Source organism: Mobula hypostoma, chromosome 25 (genome assembly GCF_963921235.1).
Source record: "Mobula hypostoma chromosome 25, sMobHyp1.1, whole genome shotgun sequence".
NCBI lineage: Eukaryota > Metazoa > Chordata > Chondrichthyes > Myliobatiformes > Myliobatidae > Mobula > Mobula hypostoma.
The window spans coordinates 17,781,483-17,809,394 of NC_086121.1; the positions used below are offsets into that span (position 1 = coordinate 17,781,483).

Here is a 27,912-nt window from a genome sequence, read left to right on the forward strand (position 1 = left end):
TAAGCAACATATGTTCACTCTGATGCGAACGAATCCACTCTTTCAATACACGATCGAGACCTTCATTTTCACATTATGCAGTGTTTTTCTATTTTTCATTAACTTCTGTTCATTACATATGTAAGGTCACTTCTCAGAATTATCTGTGGCACTAAGAGACCTGTGCATTTCCCAGCATCTTGTGGAATTTTCCATTTGTCATGTCAGCACTCAAAAAGTTTTTGCATTTTGGAATTTCGGATAAGGGATACTCAAACTGTATTACATAGTTCTTTGCCCTAAATCATTATATGATCCAGGGTGGTGGGTGGAGAAGTGTCTCTACCAAAGGAGCTGTAAGGCATTCTTTCCTTCTGTTAGTGTGCAGGTCACCCTTGGGCAATCTGTAGCACCTGGTCAGGGTCAGGGTCATATGAAGCCAGAGGAGCAGGTGGTGGATGGTCATATAAGCAGCTGGTGCACATCCCAAGTCATGGTTATGCAACCACTAGCGCTAGGCAGACAATCTCTGAAGAGTATTGATAATGGCTGGGGTCACCTATCTTGTAAAGACACTGCCCAGAAGGCGGCAATGGCAAACCACTTCTGTAGAAAAATTTGCCAAAATCAATCATGGTCATGGAAGGACCATGATCACCCACATCATACGACATGGCACGTAATGAACAGACGATATCTGATCCATAACAACTCGGGCCATCCCTTTACTGGACCATAAAAATCTGTTCCTACCTTTTTGGAATAATTCCACCTGCCTTTTAGTTTAAGCCATTGATCAATGCAGTAATTGCCAAATGTTGTCAGGCTAAATGGAAAATCATAGTGACTAAGAGGCCATCCTGGGAAGCACATTCAAACACTTGCAGCTTACAGAGACTGCCTTGGAAGATAATTAACTTCATGTGGGCCAAGTGTAACCTGCTCTAGGCTATAGAACTGTCTTGAAACTTAATGTATCACTTGAAGATTTTAAACTGGACTTGGTATTTTTGGGTAAGGAAGATGGTGGTTGTTGGCAATATTTCAGCCAGAATTTCTGTCTGCACATCTCAGGTGTCGTAGGTCAACAGTACATTTTGCCTATTGCATCTCAAGCAACACCACCAAATAAATGTTCTGTGATGACTATCACCATGCTGGCACACGAGTCTGCAGACGTTGTACTCTCTAGGAACTCAGCAAGTCAGGCAGCATCTGTGGAGGCAGAAGGAGGTCAACGTTTTGGAGTCGCGTACCGAGTCTCGACCCAAAACATCAATCATTCTTCTGCCTCTTCAGACGCTGACTGACCTGCTGAGTTTCTCTAGCAGTTTGCTTTTTGCTCCATTACCTCCATTACAGATTGTGGAGCTCGTTGTGTGCAAGTTAGTAGACAGCAGCATTTTGCATTTGTTTAGTGCCCAAGGGGCTTCATGACAGTTATCATCAAATAGAATTTGAGACCAAGCCACTTGTGATATTGTACAGGGGCTGAAATTCTTGGTCAAAGAGTTGTTGTAAGGAGTACTTTTTAAAAAAAAAGAGCATAAGGGTGGAAAAGTTTAGCAACTTTTCAATTAAGGTCTGACAAAGGAAAATAGAATGATTAAAACCAGAAATTTATCTAGAAGGGGCAAGCGGGGTACTGTGGAGATCTTGGTGCTGGTCACAGAGAAGTTTGTTTTTTACTTTTGCTTCATTTTTATTGAAATCTACTTTCCACGAGTGGCTACACTTTGTAAGTACTTGATTAACAATATTGTTCTCAGTTATAGAGTGGAATGGTTATAGAATAAAAGGTCACCATTTGTACCTTTAGACTCATGCTGGCTCTCTGCTAGACAACTGGTTGTTTATTGAATGTGGTGAGTTGAGGTGCCAGGTAAAAGTTTTGTGCATGTGTGAGACTGGGAGAGAGGGAAATGAGTATAGAATTGAGATGCATTCTGTTGTTTTCAGGACCTTTTGCCTAACCTGTCCTTGTTATTTAGACTTGTTTTCAAAGACTGAGGCTTGGACTGGTGCTAAAGAGTGCTTGCCATTTTATACCAAAACACAGCCATCACCTTGTGTAAAAAGAGAAATTTACAAGGCAAGAGTATGGTGTATGATCTTCAGCAGTTACAGCATTGTGGATCTTCAGGGGTTAAGTGAACCTTTTCAATGAAAGACTAATGTACACTCAGTTCAAAGGAAATTTATTATCAAAGTACATGTATATCACCATATACATCACTGAGATTTATTTTCTTGCGGGCATGCTCAATAAGTCTATAGAATAATAACCATAACAGAATCAATGAAAGACCACCCAACTTGGGCATTTAACCTGCGTGCAGAAGACAGCAAACTGTGCAAATACAAAAAAAAGAAATAATAATAACTAACCAATAAATATTGAGAACATGAGATGAAGAGTCATTGAAAGTGAGTCCGTAGGTTGTGTGAACATATCGATGATGGGGTGAATGAAGTTATCCCCTTTGGTTCAAAAGCCTGATGGCTGAGGGGTAGTAACTGTTCCCGAACCTGGTGGTGGCCACTTTATTCGGTACAGGAGGTGACTACCGAGTGTATGCATGCGGGCTTCTGCTGCTGTAGCCTATCTACTTCAACGTTCGACGTGTTGTATATTCAGCGATGCTGTTCGACACACCACTGTCGTATTGCTTGGTTAGTTGAGTTACCATCACCTTCCTGTCAGCTTGAACCAGTCTGGTCCCTTTCGTCTGACCTCTTTCATTAACAAGTTGTTTTCACCATGGAACTGGATATTTTTTTGTTCTTTACACCATTCTCTGTAAACTCTAAAGACTGTTGTGCGTGAAAATCCCAGGTGATCAGCAGTTTCTGAAGTACTCAAAGTACCCATACTCTGGCACCAATAATTATCTATGGTCAAAGTCACTTTGATCACATTTCTTCCCCATTCTGAACAACTGAGTCTTTTGACCGCGTCTGCATGTTTTTATGCATTGAGCTGCTGCCACATGATCGGCTGATTAGATATTTACACAGCAGCGTAGCAGTTAGTGTGAAGTTATTACAGCTTGGGGAGTCAGGGTTCAGAGTTCAATGTCAATGTCATCTGTAAGGAGTCTTTGTACGTCCTCCCCTGGGGAATGTGTGGGTTTTCTCCCGGGTGCTCTGGTTTTCTTCCACAATCCTAAGATGTACCAATTAGCAGGTTAGTTGGTCATTGTAAATTGTCCCGTGATTAGGCTGGGGTTAACTTGGGGTTGTTGGTTGCTGGGGGGGGGTGTGGCTTGAGGGGCCTATTTCACGCCATATCTCTAAGTAAATAGATGGATAGATGGGCAGGTGTGCAGGTCGACCGAATAAAGTAGCTACTGAGCGTATATTCTACGTTGGGGACCAAGGAACTATAATGTGTTAGAACTATAAACAGCATGCTGGAAATATTCACCAGACCAGAACAAAGTACGCCACCTGAAGTTGTGGAACATGATTTGAGCCGAAATGGAGAGAAGTACTGAGTGGAAAATGAGACGGGTGTTCCAGTTCATTGCCAGTGTTTGAGTTCAAAAGTCTGAAGATTGGAAGAGGAATGGGGAGACGAGGAGATCCCCAGTTTTGGGAGTAATTGTGTGAGAATTGTCCAGTCTCTTGGTCATGATCTGTTTACCTTTACCCATATTCTTCAGGAGCAGAAGTCCTCCACGTACTTAATGGACGACTGGGGTTTGGAAGATGTGGATTATGAGTTCACAGAGGAGGATTACCACACCTTGACCAACTATAAAACCTTCAGCCAGTTCCTGAGGTACACGTCTCTGGAATAATCGGTTAAGAATGTTCAAACTCTTTTTTTAAAGAAAAGGATTATTGTTGTTTTAGACCATAAGACCATAAGACAAAGGAGCAGAAGTCGGCCATTCGGCTCATCGAGTCTGCTCCGTCATTTTATCATAAGCTGATCCATTCTCCCATTTAGTCCCACTCCCCCGCCTTCTCACCATAACCTTTGATGCCCTGGCTACTCAGATACCTATCAATCTCTGCCTTAAATACACCCAATGACTTAGCCTCCACTGCTGCCCGTGGCAACAAATTCCATAGATTCACCACCCTCTGACTAAAAAAATTTCTTCGCATTTCTGTTCTGAATGGGCGCCCTGCAATCCTTAAGTCATGCCCTTTTGACTTGCTTTTGCAGTTACATCCTTATTAAAGTGTCAGGCTGCTGAGATACTGTGCCATTCCAGACAGAGCAAAGCCTTTTCTTATTCAATAACAACCAAATGCACTTCATTTCGGAAGTTGGAGTCAAATCCAGTCTGTAGTAATAAGCATTAGGTGCATTTCTAGACCCCATGTGACACTTAACGTGCCTTGTGGCTCGGTCACAGTAAATTGTTCACTGAATGCGTATGAACAACAATTACGAGCTGGACCAATCTTTCATTCTATTGTTGGAGCATTCAGTTAAAGATCTACGCTGCATCTCCAGGGTGCCTTAATAGGAGAGCTGGTTGTTCACTGGAGTGAAGTATTAGTTACAATTTGATGTCAGTGCACTTTCTAAATGTAAGTACTCTTTGGAATTAGTTTTGTCTATACGGAGTGGAGTTGTGACCTATACAACCTGTACAACTTCGAATGTTGCAGAGTGAGGTTATTCAGTCCATCCTGCCTGAGCAGGGTGTTCAACAGGGATATCTGATTAAATAGGCTTCAATAGGTACATTTAACATAGAGAAATGTATATAATATACATCCTGAAATTTTTTTTCTTCACAAACATCCACGAAAACCAGGGCATGCCCCATATATATGCCTTCTGCTCTTTCCCCAGAAACTCAGTCACCTTCCCCACCCCGAGTTTATCTAATTCTAGATTTGGCTTTTATTGTTTAATCTCTTTTTAGCTGAAAGCCAGTCGTTCAGCCATTGTGTTGAACAACACAATATTCTCTGTAAATTAAAAGAAGGGATTTTCTCATCTCACTCTAAGTGTGTCCTCTGTTTATCAAACCCTTTGTCACTGCAGATGGTACTTCCCCATAAAAACAAAGGTGAATGTCAGAAATCTGATATAAAAAGATCAAAATAAAGTACTCAGCAGTGTCTATGGGACAAAGGTAACATTTCAGCTTGATAGTTTAGTCTGTCCTTGTTTTTCCTTCATCTTGTTCCATCAGTGGTGATTCCACACACTACGTTTATGACTTCAACTTTACAGGTCAAACTTAAGATTCTTGGTGAGAGAACTGGTGGAAAGTTTTTTTTGCTCCAGACCACATTTTGCCATCTGAAAGATCAATGGCAGCCAACTTGGTTCTGAAATTTTAAAAGTGTTAATAGACAATAGGTGCAGGAGTAGGCCATTCGGCCCTTCAAGTCAGCACCGCCATTCACTGTGATCATGGCTGATCATCCACAATCAGTACCCCATTCCTGCCTGCTCCCCATATCCCTTGACTCCGCTATCATTAAGAGCTCTATCTAACTCTTTTTTGAAAGCATCCAGAGAATTGGCCTCCACTGCCTTCTGAGGCAGAGCATTCCACAGATCCACAACTCTCTGGGTGAAAAAGTTTTTCCTCAACTCCGTCTAAATGGCCTACCCCTTATTCTCAAATTGTGGCCACTGGTTCTGGACTCCCCCAACATCGGGAACATGTTTCCTGCCTCTAGTGTGTCCAATCCCTTAATAATCTTGTATGTTTCAATCAGATCCCCTCTCATCCTTCTAAATTCCAGTGTATACAAGCCCGGTCACTCCAATCTTTCAACATATGACAGGCCCGCCATCCTGGGAATTAACCTTGTGAACCTCTGCTGCACTCCCTCAATAGCAAGAATGTCCTTCCTCAAATTTGGAGACCAAAACTGTAGACAGTACTCCAGGTGTGGTCTCATCAGGGCCCTGTACAACTACAGAAGGACCTCTTTGCTCCTATACTCAACTTCCCTTGGTATGAAGGCCAACATGCCATTAGCTTTCTTCACTGCCTGCTGTACCTGCAGCAGTGTTGGATGCAGACTTGAAGGTTTATTATTTGTAGTGCTGTGGGAGAGGAGCAGTGCCCTGTTGGAAGAGAGGTAGTATCTTATCCATGGGATAAATGAGATAGGCTGCTATGTCATTGTTCCCATGCACTCCTGGGGCTTTTCTGAACTTCGCTGTAAAATCCTCACTTCAATTATTAGCTACCGGTAACTCTTCTTAATACTTCCTTTGTTTCAGGGCCCATTTATCTTGCTGCCTCCTGTGAAGTGTCTTGAGACATTTTTTTCTGTGTTAAACCCCGAACTGAACTAGAGGTTGCTAAGATGATGTACCAAGTTTTCTGTGAAATGGAACACTTTACATTTAAAAGTTTGCAGCCAGCTTCCTGGAGAAATGCATCCTTTCTTGGAATCTGGAAATCTCACCTGAACCAAAGACTCTTATGTGAGGGAACAGCTGGGATTCTCAAGAGGAGATTGCTGTTCTTTTTTTGTTTGATTAGTAGATCAAGGGATATGGAGTTAGGTTAGAAAAGCAGAGCTGAATTGAAGGTCACCTCCAGGGCTAGAACATCAGCCTTCCATTCTAGAGCACTGTGTATTGCTGTTTTATCCAGACTTTTCTCAATATCTTCTCGGGATGTCAGGATTTTTGTCTGCCTCTTAACATTCATCTGTTACTGCCTAAAGCAGATGACCTGTTGTCTAGAAACACGCCAGTTTTATGCAGGAACGGTACGTTCGAGGTGCTGTTTGGTAGAGATCTTCAAGACTTTGATTCTGCAAAGATGAAAGAGAGGATGGTTTGGGACTTGAAAGGGGAACTTACAGGCAGTGATATTTTCATTCTGGTATCTTCCCCCTCCCCCCCACCCCCATGACACTCTCCAAAGTGGTAAGGTCACTGCTTCAGAAGGCTGCTTTATATCACTCGTGGGATGTGAGTGTTGTTGTAAAAGACTAGATGAATTTTTGCTCTGCATTCTGTAGGTGATGTGCTCTCCCGCCATGGTGTATGGGCGGTAGAGGGAGGGCTGGTTCAGTATGATAATTAATTAAAGAAGTATTTTGTCCTGAATGGTGTCAAGTTTCTTTAGTGATGGAATTGTCCAGATCAGGCAGGGGGAAGAGTGTATGTTGAACTCCTTGTGGAAAGGTTTTTGTGAATCATTTTCCAGATAAAACTCTCTCTCCTGACCTTCTCTTTTCGTCATTATGGAATCTCTGCAATGTATCTTTGATATATGTCAAGTGAGACTTCCAATTAATAACATAAAGAGGAATGTTCTGTGGGATTTTTTTCCCCCCGATTAATGTACTGTGAACTCCATCTTCCCCAGCCTATCCCTTTTCTTTTCCTTCTCCTCCACAAACCTCCCTCCTTCATCCCCCCCTCCTTCATCCCCAAACTTCCTTTTCTGCCACCCCCCCCCCTCAACCCAGCCTTTCTTTCCTTTCCCACCACTTGGAGTTGAACCAGCCCTCCTACACTTGGGATATCTCAGTGTTTTTGAGTACCTGAATGATGCTCGTGGTTTGTGCCCCAGAAAATGGCAGAGGATTGACAAGCAAATATTGAATGGGGCAAAGATTTTCTGTAGGAGGCACCCATCTGTTTTTTGTTAACTCCAGTAGTACCTATTTCACAGTGCTGTTGGCAGGGCAACCACACTTAATCCTGCACAAGTCTGAACTAAAACTGTGTTGCCTATTTCATCTTGCACCTGCTCTATATGATATATTATTTGTCCTTGTGGCTCCTGATCCAGCAATACTTTAATTTTAAAATCTGTATTTTTTTTGTAACACCTCAAACTTCCCTTTCTCTCTACTGTCCTGCAAACCCACAAAACCTGAAACCTTGGTTCTCTTCTTCCAAGTTTATTGTACTTTTTGGACAATTTAAACCTTGACTTCTGGGGATGGCACAAAGTGAAGGCTAATGAATACACTGCGTGAGAAGAGAAAAATTATCCATTGACTTCTGCTTAAAATCCTCTAACTCAGACAACTTCCACAAATCTCTGTGTCATCACTAGACCTGTCATAGCTCTAACCTCTGGCAATTTTTCTCTTGAACCTCTTTACTTCTCTGTCCTTCTTCCAAAGGTCTCGCAAAACTTCCCAAAGTTTTGCTTGGTATGATCCAGTTTAAGAGCTGGAGTTCTTTTCTGACCCTGAAACAAGGGTCAGACTAGTCATAAATATGTCTTACAATACTTGTCAGGTGTCTTTTAAACCCCAGATTTGGGGAACTGCCATTATTCTGTGCTTTTTTAAAATTGCTTCTGTAAATCTACCTATTTGACTAACCAAAGGAATTCAGGACAACTGTTTCACCTAGGGAATGGCGAGAGAGTGAGACTCAGGCACAAGAGTAATTGAGTCAATGAGTTGAGATGTCCATCAGGGGAAGCCGAATAAGCATCTGGACAAAGGAAGAAGATGGATGTATTGATTATGCTGCAAAGGTGCTCCTAAGGAACATAAGCATTAGATTGGACATTTGGACTAAATAGCCTACCATAAAAAATTCTCTGTAATTATTCCTCACTGTCCACGTCAATTTTAATTTGGAAATGCTCATGTGAAATACCTTGAGCCGCTTAAGTACATGAAAAGTACTATGTAAGTGCAGGTTCTTTTTGAAATTGTTAGTGCTCTGCTGTTACCTTCAGCTTATTTATGTATCTTAAATACAGTGTTCATTGTTGTATCCTCTATTCTCCATCAGGCCGCTCATTGCCAAGAAAAATCCAAAAATCCCCATGTCAAAAATGATGACAGTGCTTGGTGCAAAATGGCGGGAGTTCAGTGCCAATAACCCTTTCAAAGGGACCTCGGTGGCAGCAGCAGAGGTGGCAGCAGCGGCTGTGGCGGCTGCAGTAGAACAGGTGATCGTGGCTCCGTCAGTACCTATTCAGGTGCCGCCCCCTGTACAGCCTCCAGTTCCTCTAAGGAAAGCCAAGACCAAAGAAGGAAAAGGTAATAATCCCATCTCAGTAAAGAGAGTACAGCCACCCGTTTCAAATTCCAGAATCGTCATTTTAAAAATATGGAAAGCGTAGTGTAACTGTCCCAAGAATTTATGATAAGTGCAGAAATTTATGACTTGAAATAACTGGGAATTGATGATCAGAAAGAGATTGGGTAAATGCTTGACAGTAGGATACTTGCAACATTTTGATGGCCTGACAAGAGATTTTGCATGACTGAGTCCTGTTGGGATGTGTTCGTCATGTGCAGATGTTGCTAATTGCAGGATTGAGTTTCGTGATTTTTTAAAAATCCCTTTGGGTACAAAACTCTTCTAATGTGCACCCTGCTTCCGCAGGAAGGAGGGTGATTGTAGGCAAGTAGTGTCAGTGGATCATAATTCTTGGTCACCACATCTGAGAGACATTATTCTCAGGGCAAGAGGGCTTAAGACTGAAAGGGATCGAAGTATTGATTTGTTGTGGGAATCTATAAGACATAGGAATAGAATTAGGCCATTCAGCCCATTGTCTGCCCTGCCATTCCATCATGGCTGATTTATTACCCGTCCCAACCCTGTTCCTCCCCATAACCCGTGATGCCCTGACTAATCAAGAACTCATCAACCTCTGCTTTAAGTATAGCTAGTGACTTGGCCTCCACAGCCGTATCAATGAATTGAACACATTCACCACCCTTTGGCTGAAGAAATCCCTCCTCCTAGGGAAAGGAAAAGGAAACGAGAGCCCAGCCTGAGTGAGGGGAGCGAGGGAGAGAGAGCTCGTCCCAGCAGGGACCAGCTCAGCGGAGCACAGATGTTGATGGTTGACATTGAAAAGACAAGATCTGACCCCAGGCAGCTGCAGGAGTCCTGAGAAGCAGAGTATGCCTGTATGAGGCAAAGTCACGTCCAGCAGATTAACTCCGGCTGTCATCGTCTGTTCCCAGGCCCAGGGGTCCGAAAGAAAAGTAAAAGTGCTCGAGCTGCTGAATTAAAGAAGAAAGGAAAAGGGAAGAAGATGGTGTCCCTGAAAATCAAATTGGGAGGATTCAGCGGCAAACGGAAAAAGGAATCTTCGGTAAGCTGGACTCACTTTGGTCCTGGTGGACAAGTATCTTTAACTAATCCTGAACTTCAGAATCAGAATCTGGTTTATTGTCAGTGGCATATATCATGACGTATTGTTTTGCTGCAGCACTATAGTGCAATTCATAAAAAAACTATAAATTTCAACAACAAATTATATATGCTTATAATATTGTAATATATATTTTATATACTGTACTGTGCAAAAGTCTTGGGCATGGAAAAAAATTCTGTTAAGTGAAAATAATGAATTGAAAAGTTTCTAAATATCAAAAAGTTTACTCTTAAAGAGTAGTAAACAGTAAAAATCTAAAATCAATATTTGGTGTGACCTACCTTTGATTTTAAAACTGCCTCAACTCTCTTATGGAAACTTCCATGCGGTTTCTTTAGAAAATTGGCTGGTAGGTTGCTCCAAGCATCTTGGAGAACTTGCCACAGTTCTTCTGCAGACTCTGGCTGTCTCACTTCTGTCTCTCCAGGAAAACCCAGACAGCCTCGATGATGTTGAGATCAGGGTTCACTGGAAGCCATATAAAAAATCTAAGGTGCTTAAGTACTGTCTGTCTGTCCGTAAAACAGTGAGGGAGTGTTGATGGGTTGCTTTATTGCCCATTCAGAACTCTGATGGCGGAGGGGAAGAATTGGTTCCTTCGATGGCTCATTAGTGGGGATGAGTGATACCACACCTGGAGGAGGTGCTGGTGAGGTAGCTCTTTATAGAACTCAATCCCAGCAATGTTAATAAAGGAATGTGTAAAATCTGTACCTTTAAATTCTCATTGTCCGTGTTATGTTCGCGTCTACAGAGCGATGAAGATGACCACGGCGAATCCGATCTGGACAGTGCCAGTGTCCATAGCTGCTCCGTGCGATCCGAGGGCTCAGCTGGTTTGGGCAAGAGGAGGAGGAAAGGTGGCAAGAGAAAAAAGAAGTGTAAATAATCCACTCTTTCGTGACGGAATCTCTATTGGGTTTCTGTGTTTGTCCTCGGACTGGCGGTCGCAGGACCTGATGCAGTGTGTGGGACAGTTGCTTACGCGGGGGACCAAGTTGTGGTCTCAATGGTAGATCCATTACGTGGCGAGGTACCCAGGGCAGACCGGAGGAGGGTTCTTGGTCTGTAGTGAGCTCACTGATCTTGGCTGGAGCAGCCTTATTATTGCTGAGTGAGCAAGAAAGAAATGTAACTAGAGATTGTGCTATTGAGCTGTGACTGGGTGCAGCCTGCACAGCAGGGGGAGGCCATTCAGCCCCTCTATCCCACACCACCAGTTAATTCAGAAATAGTTTACCTGGACCTCAGCTCAGCTTACACACCTGGGAATCACACTCATTGACACTCTTAAACCAGAGACCAAGGAAAGCTCTGATTCCCAAACTTTTGAAAGAGTGTGTTCAAGAATTTTAAAACCTTTTTGTGGATAAAATGCCACCTGATTTTTGTCCCTGAAAGGTCCATTCCTAATTTTAAGCATGCGTCCTTGACTAACTTCACCTGAGCCAGTAGTTTCTCCCTGGATGAACCTACCATCCTTGAATATTTTAAATTCTGATTACTCTTTAATCTTCTATAAACTGAGAAATACAGTCTGACCCAATGAGACCCTTGTAATTTAACCTTCTAATCCTGCTCTTGATATGTGAGCTGGTTTTGAAAGCTGAACACTGAGCTGTACTGAATCTGGTCTCTTTCCATTTTGTGCTTTATGCTCTGTGATTTTGCTCTTTTTTTGTGTGTGTGTGTGTGGGGAGGTGATGTTTTTTCTTTCAGTGAGTTCCTTGGATTTTGTTTCGTGGAGAAGATGAATTTCAGGGTTGTTTACTGCACACACTTTGATAGTAAATGTACTTTGAATCATTTGAATCCTGACATTCACCACTTAGGGTCGTGTATGATTTGCCCACAGGGCGTGGGAGCAGCAGGATTTATTGACAAGGTGATTTTGCTTTTAAAAGAAAACACGAGTTTTATAAACAGAGGGACAGGATGTTAAAGCAGTGAAATAGTTACAGAATTCAACATGATTCGGCTGAGCAATGTGGACAATTCAGGGCTGCACCTTATAGGAAAGATGATGAGGCCCTGGAAATGAGACAAAACAAGGATTAACTGGATGGCATTGCGGATGAGAGGTTTCAGTATTGAGGAGAAGTTTGAAAAAACAGGACTGTTCACCTTGAAATCAGAAAGATTAAGGGTGAGGAGGTGGCCTGATAAAGGTTGTGGAGAAGATGGAGTTTTGGTTGAGAAGAAAGAGCTAGCCTGTTTGGCCAGAGAGTCTATTACCAGTGAGCACAGATTTAAAGGATTAGTTAAAGATCCAGTTCAGGGACGAGGCAAATTCTTTTCAGTCAGAATTGTTCAAATCTTGAGCAATCTAAATCATGCCAGCTAATTCCATAATTAATTAAAAAAAATTAATTTTGATGGGCCCTGTCTCCACCACTGACCCCTGAGCTGCTGATTCTGGTTTATAACTTGTTTAGTTCCTTTTACTTTTAATGCATATTTTTCCATCTGGGTTGCATTAAAATCTAGTCACAATATTGTGCCTTCCACTTCAACTTGTTTTCTCAGGACCTCCCCTTGTGTTTGAAAACCTTAGCACAGTATTATTAAATCACTTTTCTTCCAACAAAGTGTCGTCAACTGTGGAGTTTCCTAACACCAATACAAAAACTTCACCCCCCCCAAAAAAATTAAGGTACTGTTTAGAGTGACAGCTCACTTGACCCTTTATTGCACTCTATTGCGATGCCATCATTTCCCTGACTATTACTTCTTTTAATTGCCAGTGGAAGAAGGTGATGGCTACGAGACAGACCACCAGGACTACTGTGAAGTTTGCCAGCAAGGAGGGGAAATTATCTTGTGTGATACGTGTCCTAGGGCCTATCATTTAGTCTGCTTGGACCCCGAGATGGAGAAGGCCCCAGAAGGGAAGTGGAGTTGTCTGCACTGTGTAAGTGTCAGCTTCTGTCCGGTTGCAGGCTGCTGTGAGTTTGTTTGTGAGCGGCAATGTTGCTTAAAAAAGAGAATGTACACTCAGTGGCTACTTTATTAGGTTCGGGAACGTGCCCAATGTGCTCTTCCACTGCTGTAGCCCGTCCACTTTGATGTGTCATGGGTTCAAAGATGCTGTTCTCCACATCACTTTTGTAATATGTGGTTATAGAAACACAGAAAACCTACAGCACAATACAGGCCCTTCGGTCCACAATGCTGTGCCGAACATGTACATACATTAGAAATTACTTAGGGTTACCCATAGCCCTCTTTTTCTAAGCTCCATGTACCTATCCAGGAGTTTTTTTAAACGACCCTGGATATGTGAGTTACTGTCACCTTCCTGTCTGCTTGACTGAGTCTAACCATTCTCCTCCGACCTCTCGCATTAGCAAGATGTTTTTGCCCACAGAACTGCCGCTCACTGGATGTTTTTTGTTTCAGAACTTGAGAAGCGTGTGTGTGAAAATCCCTGGAGTACCTGAGATACCCAAACTACCCTGTCTGGCACCAACAGTCATCCCATGATCAAAGTCACTTAGATCACATTTCTTCCCCATTTTGATGTTTGAACTGAGCAACAACTGAACCTCTTGACCATGTCTGCATGCTTTAATGTATTGAGTTGCTGCCACATGATTGGCTGATTAGATATTTGCATTAACGAGCAGGTGTACCGAATAATGAGTGACTGTACAATGGTAAAGGAACCCCCCGCATGCAGTCTGATACTCAACCACGTAAGAATAGGAAGATCCCAGAATGATGTTGCACTTACCCCAACACAATCTGATCATAATCCAATGACCCATGCAGCACTGGGGAGTAGACTCGTCTCTATGAAATCACTGAGGCAGGATTTGCTCAAGTCCAAGTTAATCGTCATTCTACCATGCACGTATATGCAGCTAAACGAACCAGGTTCCTCCAGGGTCAAGATGCGAAATGCTATGTAGGCACACACAGCACGTAGCTTATATAGTTACAATAGCACATACAGGTGCAGAAGTTCAATTCACCCGGTCTGTGCTTTGCAAAAAAACCTTCCCTTTCCCCTTCCTCTAGCCCCAACACTGCAATAACTATCCTGACTGAATTTTCTGCCCATTGCTGCATTTATTGCAACTTGGATGTGGATATCACTGACAATACTAACGTTTATTTCTCATATTTCATTGCCCTTGATAAACTCATAGTGGAATGTTACCTTGAACCCTCTGCATTACAGTGAACGGGCTAACACAATTCTCCAGGGTATGAAGGGGCTGGATTTCAGTGTGGTACTGATGAAAGGGTGGTCACTGTTTTCCAAGTCAGGAAGGAGCGTAGCTCAGAATCAGCCGAGCTCTGATGACAGTGGGGTCTGTGTCTCTATCAGCTCTGGCTGCGGCTGCTTTGGCGAGCCACTGCTGCTGGCCGACGGTGTGATGGTGGTATCCGTGCACCCCCCCCCATTTAAAAATTATCTCTGGTAATCCCTCCAGGAAAAGGAAGGAATCCAATGGGAGGCCAAAGAGGACGAAGAGGATGAGGATGAAGAGGAGGGTGTGGATGAAGAAGATGATGATCACATGGAATTCTGCCGCGTCTGCAAAGATGGAGGCGAGCTGCTGTGTTGTGACTCCTGCCCTTCCTCTTATCACATTCATTGCCTTAACCCCCCGCTGCCCGAGATCCCGAACGGGGAGTGGATTTGTCCTCGTTGCCTGGTGAGTCTAAAACTGGCCTGAGTCCAAGCCATACTGACCTCCTCCAAGTGCCTCTAAGTTTCCATATTGATGTGTTCTTCTTTCTCTAAAGCCAGGGTTTGGAACAGATTCTCAGGAATGGTCGGAGGTTAACAGGCCGGGGTGTTATCAGCACCTTTAACAATGTGATGCACGAGTCATTCATTTCCACGCCTTGTGGAAAGGGCAGCAACCTTTCCGTTTCTTTAGCATATTTGTTTTTTTTTTAAGAGACCGAGTTGCTAGCTGGACGCTCAACCCAGCACGGACAGAAAGCGTGCAAGGGAGCCGGCCGGATTCGAACCAGTGACCGCTCGCCTCAGAGTCTGGTGCGGGCTGTACCACTGGCCGGAGTTGATGCATGAGTGCTCAGAGGCAACTGGGCCCGTGTGCAGTGATGCGAAATCTGGCACCAAGCTTGCCTGTGAAAAAATTTAACCTCGATTCTCTGAGGTCCATGACCATGAGAATGCTGAAGTTTGGGTAACTGTTAGTTTTGGGGTTCCACCTTATTAGAGCTGCTGTTGGAGAGTTTGAGGTATCCATCCGCTTCCTGGTACTTTCCATGTTACTGGTTGTCCCAGTGTGTCCTTCCATCCTCAGTAATTACCCCCTGACCAGCCCCCTCCCCACCCACATCATCTGCTCAGCTCTTCCCCTCACCCATGGAAATGCTTGCCCCTCACAAAATGATCGATTACCTGACCTCTTCCTTCACGCGTCCCCTCTTGAACTCACTTCTGTTACAGGGGAAAGCTTGGACCTCATGGCTGTTAGAATATCAGAGACTATTTAATCGGCTGCTTCAGAAGTTGCCGTGGGTCAGATTTGAGTTGTAAATCGTGGTCTGGCCATCCTCCTTCCCCCCCCCCCGCCCCTTGGCTCCCCCCGGCCCCTTCACACCCCCTGCCCCTTCACCCCCGCACCTTGGTCTCTCAGATTGTACAATTGTTGTTCTTGACTGAAATGCTACTAAAGTGCCCAGCAAGTCTGGGGTAAGCTTTTGTAATGTGACAATGTAACTGGTACAAGGTAGGAGTGAATCGGGAATGTAGTATATTGTGGGATGAAGGTACAGGACTGTGCTAAAGTCTTAGGCACAAATACAGTATATAGCTCGGGTGTCTAAGACTTGTGCATGGTGCTGTAGTAACTTTAAGTTTTGCACTGTACTGCTGCAAAAAAAACCCAAATTTCATGACATATGTGAGTGATGGTAAACTTGATTCTGATATGTCGCTATTGTGGACTGAAAGTGGGAATGGGGCAGGGAGAAGGGAATTGTTGGGAAAAGGGGAAGGAAAGGGGGAGGAACTGGGAAGCTCCAGAGAGATGAGATGTGCTGATCAATAAACCAATTGCTTGGAATCAGATTACCTACCTGGTGTCTCAGGGCTGGGTGTGTCTGTCTCTGCCACACCCTTCCAACGGCACTCCACCCTCGCCATTCCCAACGTCCTTTTCTGCAGCCGGATTAACAAACTGGCTCCCGGCTCCACACTGACAAATACAGTTTTGTGCAAGAGCCTTGGGCACCCCGGCTATATATACTGCATGTGCCCAAGCCTCTTGCACAGTGCTGTATAATGTTTGACGGTTTGATGGGGTATTTGTGTACGAGTTAGATCTCTCATTGAGGCTTAGCCAGATTATACGGATCTATCACGAGTGACGGTGTATCTCTCTGTGCTATTTCAGTGCACACCCCTGAAAGGTAAAGTTCAGCGAATCTTGCACTGGACGTGGGGCTCCCCCCCGCCGCCACGCACTCCTTCAGGCCTGACGGACGGAGCCACTGACGCTGAGCGCCCCAAGCCCCTGGAAGGGCGACCGGAGCGAGAGTTCTTCGTGAAATGGGTGGGACGGTCCTACTGGCACTGCTCTTGGGCCACAGAACTGCAGGTAGGCAGAGTGCGTTGGGACCTCTGGCCTGACACATGCACGTCCCGGTCCCAGAGCAGCTGGGGTTCGGTGGGGGGGGGGGCAGGGGATCCTTGGTTCTCCTGTGCTTGCCTAGTTCAGGTGTTCATGAACTGTACAAGCACCAAAGACTGTCAGCAGCCTTTTCTGTTTTTTTTTTGCTGTAGATGACCATCTGTGCACATTCTTATGGTGAAGTGTGATTTGAATATGGTGAACGTTACAGTTCGTGACGTCTCATGTTTAGTTTTGAAGTCTGGCCATTGTTGTAATGGGGGAAACATGAATCCACAAGGTCTGTCTGGAGTCATTATATGGAAACGCTGGAGTACTGTGCACACTGCAGAGCTTTTACAGGCTCTACCTCATGCACGATCCCTATAAACTAAAGCAACCTCTGTGCAAGTGCGAAACCGGGCAGCAGAGCGGCTACGTTGACCAGCGTGTGCTGCGAGCTCGCCGCGTTGCAGCAACAAGGTCACAGGCACAAAGCAGGTGGACCTGGAACACAGAAGCGAGCCACCTCTAGAGGGGAACATCGGTCTCAGTATTGGCTACGTGACTCATTCTTACCCAGGCGCCTTCCTTTAAGTGACCGCGCCAGGCAAACTTTGTCGAGGTTCCCACCTCTTAGGGAGGCTGCTGTGGTAGAGTTACTATCAACCGAGGAACTTGTCATGTCAATTCACAGAAAGCTGGTGCTTTGTGATATTTGTGCATTCTGTGATGTGAATGTTTAAACCTGGCGTTGCACTCGGAGCAGCACAATCTAAGTGCAGAATAATTTTTGTTCTGTTTTGTCCTGGGGAAGCTGATTGGGGTCTGAATGTTGGTTATGGCACTAGTGAGAACTTCCTGCTTCTCTTTGACCTATTTGCATCAGAACTTTTACGGCCACTTGATAGGGCAGACAGGGTTTAAAGTTTACTTCTCCTGTAGCTTGGTCCTGTTTTGCATGCTGTACCGCTGCAGGGGCTTGTACCTGTTCTGATTGAAACAAGGTGAGTGCTCTTAGGATGCTTCACTTTGCATTGTTATCCAAGAAAAACCTGAGTTATACGGTGTTACACCGTGTAAGTGCAGAGAAATAGGCCATTTTGCTCAAATAATACACACTCCAAATGAGTGTCCTTTTGTCCTTCGTATTTGAGAGGGGCTGAGAGGGAAAATGAATCAGCCGCAATGAAATCGCAGACTCGATGGGCCAAATGGCCTAATTCTGCTCCTATATCATATGATCTTACGGTATCTTTTAATTCCTTTCTTCCCTCATGTTCTTAACTAGCTGTCACCGAAAGACAACGACGCCTCTAGGACGGCTTAGAGTCAGGAGCCCATATTCTTTCCACACTTTGGTTTGAAGAAGTTTCTCCTGAATTACCTAATTGTGTAGGTTATAAGAAAACATTTTGAAAAAAGAGGAGGAAGTATAGATTTGGAGAGGAATTTCTAAGCTCAGGCCTTCAACACAGAACTCCACAGTGCAGAAACAGGCCCTTCGGCCCATCTGGTCCATGCAAACCATTAATCTGCCTAGTCCCATCGGTCTGCATCTGATCGCCCTACATACCCCTCCCATCCATGTACCTATTCAAATTCCTCTTAAATGAACTCGCATCCACCGCAGCTCATTCCACACTCTCATGACCCTCTGAGTGAAGAAGTTTCCCCTCATGTTCCCCTTAATCTTTTCGCCTTTCACCCTTAACCCAAGGCCTCTAGTTGTAGTCCCACCCAACCGCAGTGGAAAAAGCCTGCTTGCATTTACCCTATCTGTACCCCTCATAATATTGTATACCTCTACCAAATCTTCTCCCAGTCTTCTATGTTCTAGGTCTGGACTTCAATGATGAATCAGACTGCCAAAGGAGATGCTAATTGAGCCCCAGCATAGAAACACCCTCCAATGTCTTCACTTTATTCTTTTAACCGTAGCAAACCTTTTCACGTGTCTCTTCATCAGCTCAGCCCGTGGATCCTCCTACTTTTACCTTTGTGTTTCTATCTAAAAGTATTAAAGCAGTTGAGATTAAATATGGAAGTGAGTTCGCATCATTTTTGGGTCAACTATTTCTCTCACTTCTGATTGGATTACATTATTTTCTGCTCCAGTTTCTGGTATCACCTGCAAGTGGAAAAATTTTTCCACAAGACCCTGTCAAATTCGCTGTCTGTGTGCGTCTTCCCCTGTCTGCCAGATTATGGTACTAAGTCATAGCTCTTGTTGTTTCCTGTTCAGTAAAGGTTGACGATGGGGAGAATGTTGGGGTGCTGGTGGGGGGGGTGGTGGTGGAGACAATTGACACAACAAGCAGGTGTGTTTAAATGTTCGGCTGTTGTTGGTTCACTGCAGCTGGAGCTGTACCACACGGTGATGTTCCGGAACTTCCAAAGGAAGAACGACATGGACGAGCCACCTCCGTTCGACTATGGCTCCGGGGATGACGAGAAGAGCGAAAAGCGGAAGAATAAAGATCCACAGAGCGCGGCAATGGAAAAGCGGTTCTATCGGTACGGCATCAAACCTGAGTGGCTGATCATCCAACGAATCATAAATCACAGGTGAGGAGCCAATCAGAAAGAGGTGGAGGCCTTTCTGCCCCCTTCACTTAGCTGAAGTTTCTTGTACTGCAAGCCCATCCACCAGTCATGGTTCTCTCACTCTTCCTAGCTTGTCCTACTAAACTCCATTAATCAGAAACCAAACTTCTCCACGTAATGCAAATATGAAATAAAGACAGAAAAATCAGCAAGTCAAAGTTCATTTTCTTGCAGGAAAACAATAGGATCAATGAAAAACTATGCACGGACAAAGCAACTAGTGTGCAAAAGAAGACAAACTGTGTAAATACAAAGAAAACTAATAAAAATAAATAAAAAATACTGAGAGCATGAGTTGTAGAGTCCTGAAAGTGAGTCCACAGGTTGTGGAATCAGGTGAGCGGACTGCAGCTAACGGGCTCATGGATTGACTGTGTCCGTGAGCGAACTCACTTTCGGGAACTTCAGTTCTGAATGTCATTTGCTTGCTTTTATTGTTTGCACAAGTTGTTTTTTTTCTCCCCCTGCACGTTGGATATTTGACGGTCTTTTTTTTTAAAAACTGGGCTCTGTTGGGTTTCTTTGTTCTGTGGCTGCCTGTAAGGAGACAAATCTCAGGGTTGTATATAGTATACATACTTCGAACGTTATCCACATTGGTTCAGGAGCCTGATGATTGAGGGGTGATAACTGTTCCTGAACCTGGTGGTGTGGGACCTCAGGTTTCTGTCTCCCTCCTTGATGGCAGCAGTGAGAACCCGTGTCTGTGGAGAGGAAATGCAGTTAGCAGAGACATTGTTTTAAAACACATTAATTCTGGTTCTCTCTTCCTAGATGCTGTGTGACTGTTGAGTATCTTCAACATTTTGTTGATATCAGCAGGAAGAGCGTTCCATCACTGTTTGCTTGAAAGAAATGCTTTCTGACATTCCTGCCGAACAATAAATCTCTTATTTTAACGTTTATGTCCCCTTGCACTTGATTCTGGCAGCAGAGTATGCAGTTCCTCGCTAATCAGCTGCATGGTATTGGTTAATTCTTCAAAGACACTGCCTGTTAAAATAAACGAGAACAAATTTTTTGTTATTGTCACATGTACGGAGGTGCAGTGAAAACCATATCTTGCCCCCATACTGTTGATACAAATCACTTTATTACACAGTGCATTGAGATAGTACAAGGTAAAGCAACAACAGAATAAATTGAATCAGAATCAGGTTTAATATCACCGGCGTATGTTGTGAAATTTGTTGACTTTGCGGCAGCCGTACAATGCAATACATGAGATAATATAGGGGTAAAATGAATTATAGCGTGTGTGTGTATATATATACATACACACACACATTAAATTAGATAAGTAGTGCAAAGTGTGGGCGTAGAATAGCACAGTAAGTGCTCTTGATGGTGATGTAACATTGGTCCAGTGTGTCGGTTGCTCTGGTGCCACAAGTGATTTGTTGATAACAATTACTTACAGACTTGTTCAAGCTGGCCTGGTTAAAATCCCCCAGAGTGACAGGGGAGGCATCAGGATGTGCTGTTTCGTGTCTGTTGATCACACCGCTCAGATCGTCTAGAGCTTGTTTGACGTTGGCATGGTGTATACCGCTACCAAAATGATCGCTGAGATCTCCCCCATGAGGCAGGGGTCGGTGATACAGTTGAAGTTATTGTCATTGTCTCTGGAAACTAAACCGTAATTCAAGCTCCCTGATATCCGCACTCAAATGCTTCCAGGCCTGGAACCGGGCAGGCTAGTGTAGAGTAAACCCCATACTACAGTCAGAACTCCCCAAGCCAGGTTCTGCCTAGATTTGCATCTAACTTGTGCCCTTGATGTAACAGGATAAAAACATTCTTCATTCCCTTTTTTATTTCCAGCTTTGATAAGAAGGGTGACTTACATTATCTGATTAAATGGAGGGATTTGCCATATGATCAGGCTACCTGGGAACATGAAGATTTTGACATTCCAGATTACGACACCATGAAGGAGATGTACTGGAATCACAGGTCAGTGTCTCCTTCCAGAAGAAGGCAGCAGCTTCTAGTGAAAGTTAAAACAAAAACTGCAGATGCTGTAAATCTGAAATAAAGACAAACTGTACTGGAAACACTCAGCAGGCCAGGCAGTATCTCTGGGAAGAGTTAATGTTTCAGGTTGAACGTGATAAATTTTAGCGAACTTACTGATTGGCTTCTCGGCCTCACCTATCACCTTCCAGTGTGTACTCCTTCCCCTCCCGCAACCTTCTGCCCCCTCCCTTTCCAGTCCTGCTGAACAGTCTCAGCCCAAAACGCCGACTTATTTATTCCTCTCCACAGATGCTGCCTGACCTGCTGAGTTCCTCCTGCATTTTGTGTGTGTGTTGCTTTGGATTTCCAGCGTCTGCAGATTTTCTTGTCTATAATCCAAGACTGCTGTTTTCCAGTCAATGTCTGATTAATTCACTAATGATTACATGATAGTTTGTCACACGTATATCGAAACTTAAAGTGAAATGCATCATTTGCGCAATGACCAACACAATCCACGGGTTGTGCTGGGGGCAGTCCGCAAGTGTTGGCGTGTTTCCGCCGCCAACATAGCACGCCCGTAACTCATTAACCCTAACGCTAACTGTATGCCTTTGGAACATGGGAGGAAACTGCAGTACCCAGAGAAAACCCGGGTGGTTACTGAGAGAACGTATAAACTCCTTATAGACAGCGGTGGGAGTTGAACCACGTAAAGCGTTACGCATAACCGCTACACCACCCGTTCAGACACAGGAACCGTCACATTCCTGGTCAGATACTTGCATAATTCCAGTCCCTGAGTATGCTTTCTTAAATCTGCTGGTGGGATAAGCCAGTGTGGATTGACTGTTTCTGGTTGAGAAGATGCTTCTGGTTAGTGTAGTGAAAGTGCTTCCAAAGCCCTTTTAGGTCAGGAATTCTAGGATTTTGACCCATTGATTTCCTTTTCAAAGATGCTCCAGTTGGTAGATGAATTGGTCATGGTAAATTGTCCTGCGATTAGACTAGGGTTAAATCATAATTGCTGGGCAGCACGGCTCGAAGGGATGAAAGGCCTCCCCTGCGCTGTAACTAACTAACTAACCCTGTAGAAGTGACGTATGCTGCTGGGTGGTGTAGGGGTCATCAAGGTTCTTGTATTTGTTACCAACATGAGCAAATCTGCAGATGCTGGAAATCTAGGGCAACACACACAAAATGCCGGAGGAACTCAGCAGGCCAGGCAGCACCTATGGAAAAGAGTAAACAGTCGATGTTTTGGGCCGAGACTCTTCATCAAGGCTGTATTTGTTATTCTAAATGGCAGAGGGAGGTGGTGTAAGAGAAGTAGCTGATTCTTGATGTCTAACACTGGCCGACCAGCCGTAGAGCTGTACAGCCCAGAAGCAGGCCCTTCAGCCCATCTAATCCATGCCAGACTGTTACTCTGCTGAGTCCCATTGACCAGCACCTGTCATGTGTGTAAATGTGAACTTGCAAGCATTGCCACACACACAAAACAAAAGCACCAGAGAGACTTTGATCACTTGTGACACAATGAGTACATATGCTAGAATCTGGAGGAGATCAGTAGGTCAAGCAGCACCTGTGGGGTTTGGGAACTTGTCCAGGGAAAGAACTGTTGACATTTCGGGTGGAAACCCTGCAGCAGAGGCCTGGGTCCTTCTGGTTGTTTAATGATTTCCATGATGTATCAGAATTAAGGCAGCCCATGAGAGGGGCGGGCTCGGAGCTGTTTGGCATGGACGTGGGAGGGGAGTTTAATTACTGCTGCTGTTTCATCCCTTTGGTAACAGTACAGTGGACGTCACCACCTCCGATCTTCCCCTCTCCCCGCAGGCAGTTGATTATGGGTGAAGACATACGACCAGTGAGGAAGCTGAACAAGAAAGGACAGAAAGCTCGGGAGTTGGTCTTTGACCCACCGCCATGCCAGCCTGTTGTGGACGTAAGTGAACACGAGGTTGGGACAGAGCCTTAACATTGGGCCTGTTGTGTGGGTGGGTGGTTAAGACAGAGCCTTAACACTGGGCCTATTTTGTGTGTGTGTGTGTGTGTGTGTGTGTGTGTGTGTGTCGGGGGGGGTGGACAGAGCCTTAACAGTGGGCCTATTGGGGGTGTGTGTGTGTGTGTGTGTGTGTGAGGGGGGACAGAGCCTTAACACTGGGCCTATTGGGGGTGTGTGTGTGTGTGTGTGTGTCGGGGGGGGGGGTGGACAGAGCCTTAACACTGGGCCTATTGGTGTGGGTGTGTGTAGGACAGAGCCTTAACATTGGGCCTGTTGTGTGTGTGGGTGGGTGGTTAAGACAGAGCCTTAACACTGGGCCTATTGGGTGTGTGTGTGTGTGTCGGGGGGGACAGAGCCTTAACACTGGGCCTATTGGGTGTGTGTGTGTGTGTGTGTGTGTCGGGGGGGACAGAGCCTTAACACTGGGCCTATTGGTGTGTGTAGGACAGAGCCTTAACATTGGGCCTGTTGTGTGGGTGGGTGGTTAAGACAGAGCCTTAACACTGGGCCTATTGGGTGTGTGTGTGTGTGTGTGTGTGTGTGTGTGTGTTTGTGTGTCGGGGGGGGGACAGAGCCTTAACACTGGGCCTATTGGTGTGTGTGTGGGTGTGTGTAGGACAGAGCCTTAACATTGGGCCTGTTGTGTGTGTGGGTGGGTGGTTAAGTCAGAGCCTTAACACTGGGCCTATTGGGGGTGTGTGTATGTAGGACAGAGCCTTAACACTGGGCCTGTTGGGTGTGTGGGTGTAGAAGTGAACTTGAGGTCGGGGCAGAGTCAACATTGGGCCTGTTGGGTTTGTGTGTGTGAAAGTGAACGTGAGGTCGGGGCAGAGTCAACACTGGGCCTGTTGGGTGTGTGGGTGTAGAAGTGAACTTGAGGTCGGGGAAGGGTCAACATTGGGCCTGTGGGTTTGTGTGTGTAAAAGTGAGGTTGGGGCAGAGTCAACACTGGGCCTGTTGAGCAGGTAATGGAACAGGAGGTTGAGGCTAAGCCTCGGATGGGATTGCTCCATTCTGAGGTCCTGGGTGGTATCATCCAAACTTCAAAAGTGATTCTATTTCAGTGGCATTGTTTGATATACAGTGGATTCCAGCTAATTGGGACACAATGGGGCTAGTACATTTTGGCCTAATTAATCGGTTGCCCCAATTAGCTAAAGTTTCATGGAAATAGTTAAAAGGTTTTTAAAAAAAAAGACAAACTACCATGTAATTGAATAATAATTTATGTACTTAAATGAAATACAGAACAAATTCGAGCACTACCAATACCTCTACTATACAGCAGAGTCATGTAAAACTATTAGATCCCAATAGTTATGGACAGAGGAATTCATCTGCCATGTTCATTTGATTGACTGTAAAAGAACAGTGCAGACACCCTAGTGCAGATAGTGGACTGCCTTCATTCAATGCTTTAGACAATTGCATCCTCTGTATCTTCATTTAACTTGTTGAAGTGGTGAGATCACTTAAATTTTCACCTCTGGCCATTTGTGGCATTTCCAAGCTTAAAACTGCAGTAGGGAAAACAGTTATCTTCTTATTTTTCACCAACCTCAGTGACAAAAACCACTGCTTTTTGAACACAAACACACGTAATGACTCTGTGTTTAAAATTGATCGCTCTAAGCACAGTGTCACGTCTAACAGCCATGCAAGTGCAGACGACTGATGGTAGAAACCGTTTGGCAACAGTCTCCTGCCCCAATTAAAATAAACGAAGGGAATCCCGGCCATTTTCTTGATTTAGTTTTTGTTCTTTAAGAAATGTCCCAAATAAACAGCTGCCCCGATTAAACCGATGGCCCACTTAACCAAAATCCACTCTATTTTGAGGCTTCCTCTACGACATTGTAACAAAATTTCTTGGTTTAGGTGCAAGAAAAATTTCTGTATTCTTTTAGTTTACTTGTAAACCAGTTTGACTTCCATAATTGGCAGCTAGGGGGGAAACACCTGACTGTTGGGAGTTTGAAATCTAACTGGTTATGCAGGTGATGTTCTTTGCTCATTCTGTCTTCCATCTGAATACTTAAACACCGTTCTTCCTGGCCACAGCCGACCGTGAAGTTTGACAAGCAGCCCGATTACATTGACGCTACCGGAGGCAACTTGCACCCGTACCAGCTGGAGGGGCTGAACTGGCTGCGTTTCTCCTGGGCACAGGGCACAGACACCATCCTGGCTGATGAGATGGGACTGGGGAAAACAGTTCAGACCATTGTGTTTCTGTACTCGCTCTTCAGAGAGGTGAGGGGTGTGTGGGATGTGGGGAATGTTGGGTGGGTGGTGAGTGGAAAGGTGAATGCAGAGGCTAGGGCAGTTAGGGGTCCGGTCCTTAGGTGAAGATAGAAAATCTGGGTTTAGATAGTCTGGTTCGGGGAGGCCTGTGTGAGCATCCTTCCCTGTCTGTGAGTTGGAGAGATATTTTACCTCATTGCCCCAGAATGATGACTCTTTCTCAGCGCCTGTGATTCAATATAAAAATACCCATCTCTTGGTTACAAACAATCATAGTTTAAATTTATGCTTTGAATGAAGAGATTAGCTTTGTCATGTGCGTCACTTGCCCCAATGATCAACGTGTGCTAGGAACAGCCTTTAAATTCCTCAGCATACACATCACCGAGGAGCTGTACACACCAGCTGTGTGATGAAACAGCGCCTGTTTCACCTCAGACGGTCGAAGAAGTTTGGTATGGGTCCCCAAATCCTAAGGACTTTCTGCAGGGGTATGATTGAGAGCATCCTGACTGGCTGCATCACTGCCTGGTATGGGAACTGTATTTCCCTCAATCGCAGGACTCTGCAGAGAGTGGTGTGGACAGCCCAGCGCATCTATAGGTGTGAACTTCCCATGATTCAGGACATTTACAGAGACAGGTGTGTAAAAAGGGCCCGAAGGGTCACTGGAGACCTGAGTCACCCCAACCACAAACTGTTCCAGCTGCTACCATCCCGGAAATGGTACTTCAGCATAAAAGCCAGGACCAACGGGCTCCAGGACAGCTTCTTCCACCAGGCCATCAGATTGATGAATTCACACTGATAGAATTGTGCTTCTATGTTATATTGACTGTCCTGTTGTGCATACTATTTATTACAAATGACTATAAATTCACATTTAGACGGAGACGTAACGTAAAGATTTTTACTCCTCATGTACATGAAGGATGTCAGAAATAAAGTCAATTTAATTCATTTCAACTTTCGCTGCCAATGTAGCATGTGCACAGTTTGCTAACCTTGATCTGTAGAATGTGGGAGAAAACCAGAGCACCCAAACGAAACTCCTCACAGCCTGTGGAGGGAGAGGAATCCCGATCACTGGCACTGTACAGTGTTACACTAACCACCATGCTTCCTTGTGCTGCCCCCAGATCCCTAGAATAGCTCTAATGATTTGGTCTTCAGATTATTCCAGTTGTTTTAAGGGTAGTTGAGAATTTTTTTTCCACCTGTATGTTCTGCTCTCAACTCTGTATGTATCACTTCATATTTACTCCTCCCGTGCTATTATGTAGTAATTTGGGATTTGTATGACTTGAGTATATATTGGTCTACAAAAAGGATCTAGTGCTTTCCCAGTGCATATGACACATAAACTCTTCTCGTGCTTCCAGGTGTCGATTTTAACCGAGGATTCGATGACAAAACTCTGTCGTCTTTATCAAGGATGATGCCTAGGCATGTCTAATCCTATGGTATATATACTCAACTCCTGTTGTCCAACCCTCCTGATTGGCTAGTCCTCAACCAATCGGGTTGAGAAGGACGATGGGAGTAGAGTATAAATAGCAATGGAACTAGACAGGCTGATGAAGATGGTGGAGTTTGCCATGGAAATATCGGTTAAAATCAATACTGGAATCCCAAGAAGTGTTTATGCGGTATATTGGTCTACATTTCCTTGAGTCACGTAGTTTGGTACAAAAGTTTACATTAAAAGTTGTCTTAAGTATTATTCAAAAATATAATTCGAGCTGAGTCATCAGGATACTGTGTAGAGATCAAAGGAACAGCAAATGTTGCCTGATGTTTATCTGGCACCTTTTTAACATGGACAAGACACTTGGTGAATCAGTTCACTGCAGAATAACCCTGGGAATGGTAGTCTTAATGTATGAGGAGTGTCTGATCACTCTGGGTTTGTTGTTGATGGAGTTTGGAAGGATGAGGTGGGGTGGTGGGGGGATCTTGTTGAAATCTACCGAATACTGGAATAGTGTGGATGTCAGGGAGGAAAATGGAGGACCTGAGCTCACCGTGTTGCTTTTGAATTATATACCTACTTCTGCCTTTTTCTGACTAGGGACACTCCAAGGGACCTTTCCTAGTGAGTGCCCCACTGTCAACGATTATTAATTGGGAGCGGGAGTTCATGATGTGGGCGCCATCCTTCTACGTGGTAACGTACACTGGAGACAAAGATTGCCGAGCTGTAATCCGTGAGAATGAGTTCTGCTTTGATGAGAATGTTTTCAAGAACGGGAAAAAGACCTTCAGGATGAAGGTGAGTGCCTTCCCTTTTTCTGGTTTCTTTTTTCTTTTAATTCACAGGGTGTGGGAGTTATCGATGTCCAACATTTAATTCCCATCTCTGGGAATTCCCATCTTGGATTCCCATCTGCTGAAGGAACTTGGTGTGTCTGTGTGTGGAGTGGGA

At 44.5% G+C, this 27,912-nt stretch overlaps 1 protein-coding gene across 2 annotated transcripts in view; it reads left to right on the forward strand.

The window, feature by feature from the left end:
- Positions 1-27,912, forward strand: part of LOC134338024 (chromodomain-helicase-DNA-binding protein 5-like) — a 104,119-nt gene that overhangs the window by 18,978 nt on the left and 57,229 nt on the right. For both annotated transcript variants that reach the window (XM_063033531.1, XM_063033533.1), the window contains 12 exons: positions 3,645-3,763; positions 8,687-8,937; positions 9,877-10,007; positions 10,825-10,951; positions 12,815-12,981; positions 14,510-14,734; positions 16,451-16,654; positions 19,026-19,234; positions 21,098-21,229; positions 23,075-23,183; positions 25,305-25,496; positions 27,559-27,759. In XM_063033531.1, the coding sequence (XP_062889601.1) occupies positions 3,645-3,763; positions 8,687-8,937; positions 9,877-10,007; positions 10,825-10,951; positions 12,815-12,981; positions 14,510-14,734; positions 16,451-16,654; positions 19,026-19,234; positions 21,098-21,229; positions 23,075-23,183; positions 25,305-25,496; positions 27,559-27,759 (2,067 nt within the window). The remainder of the gene's footprint in view (positions 1-3,644; positions 3,764-8,686; positions 8,938-9,876; positions 10,008-10,824; positions 10,952-12,814; positions 12,982-14,509; positions 14,735-16,450; positions 16,655-19,025; positions 19,235-21,097; positions 21,230-23,074; positions 23,184-25,304; positions 25,497-27,558; positions 27,760-27,912) is intronic.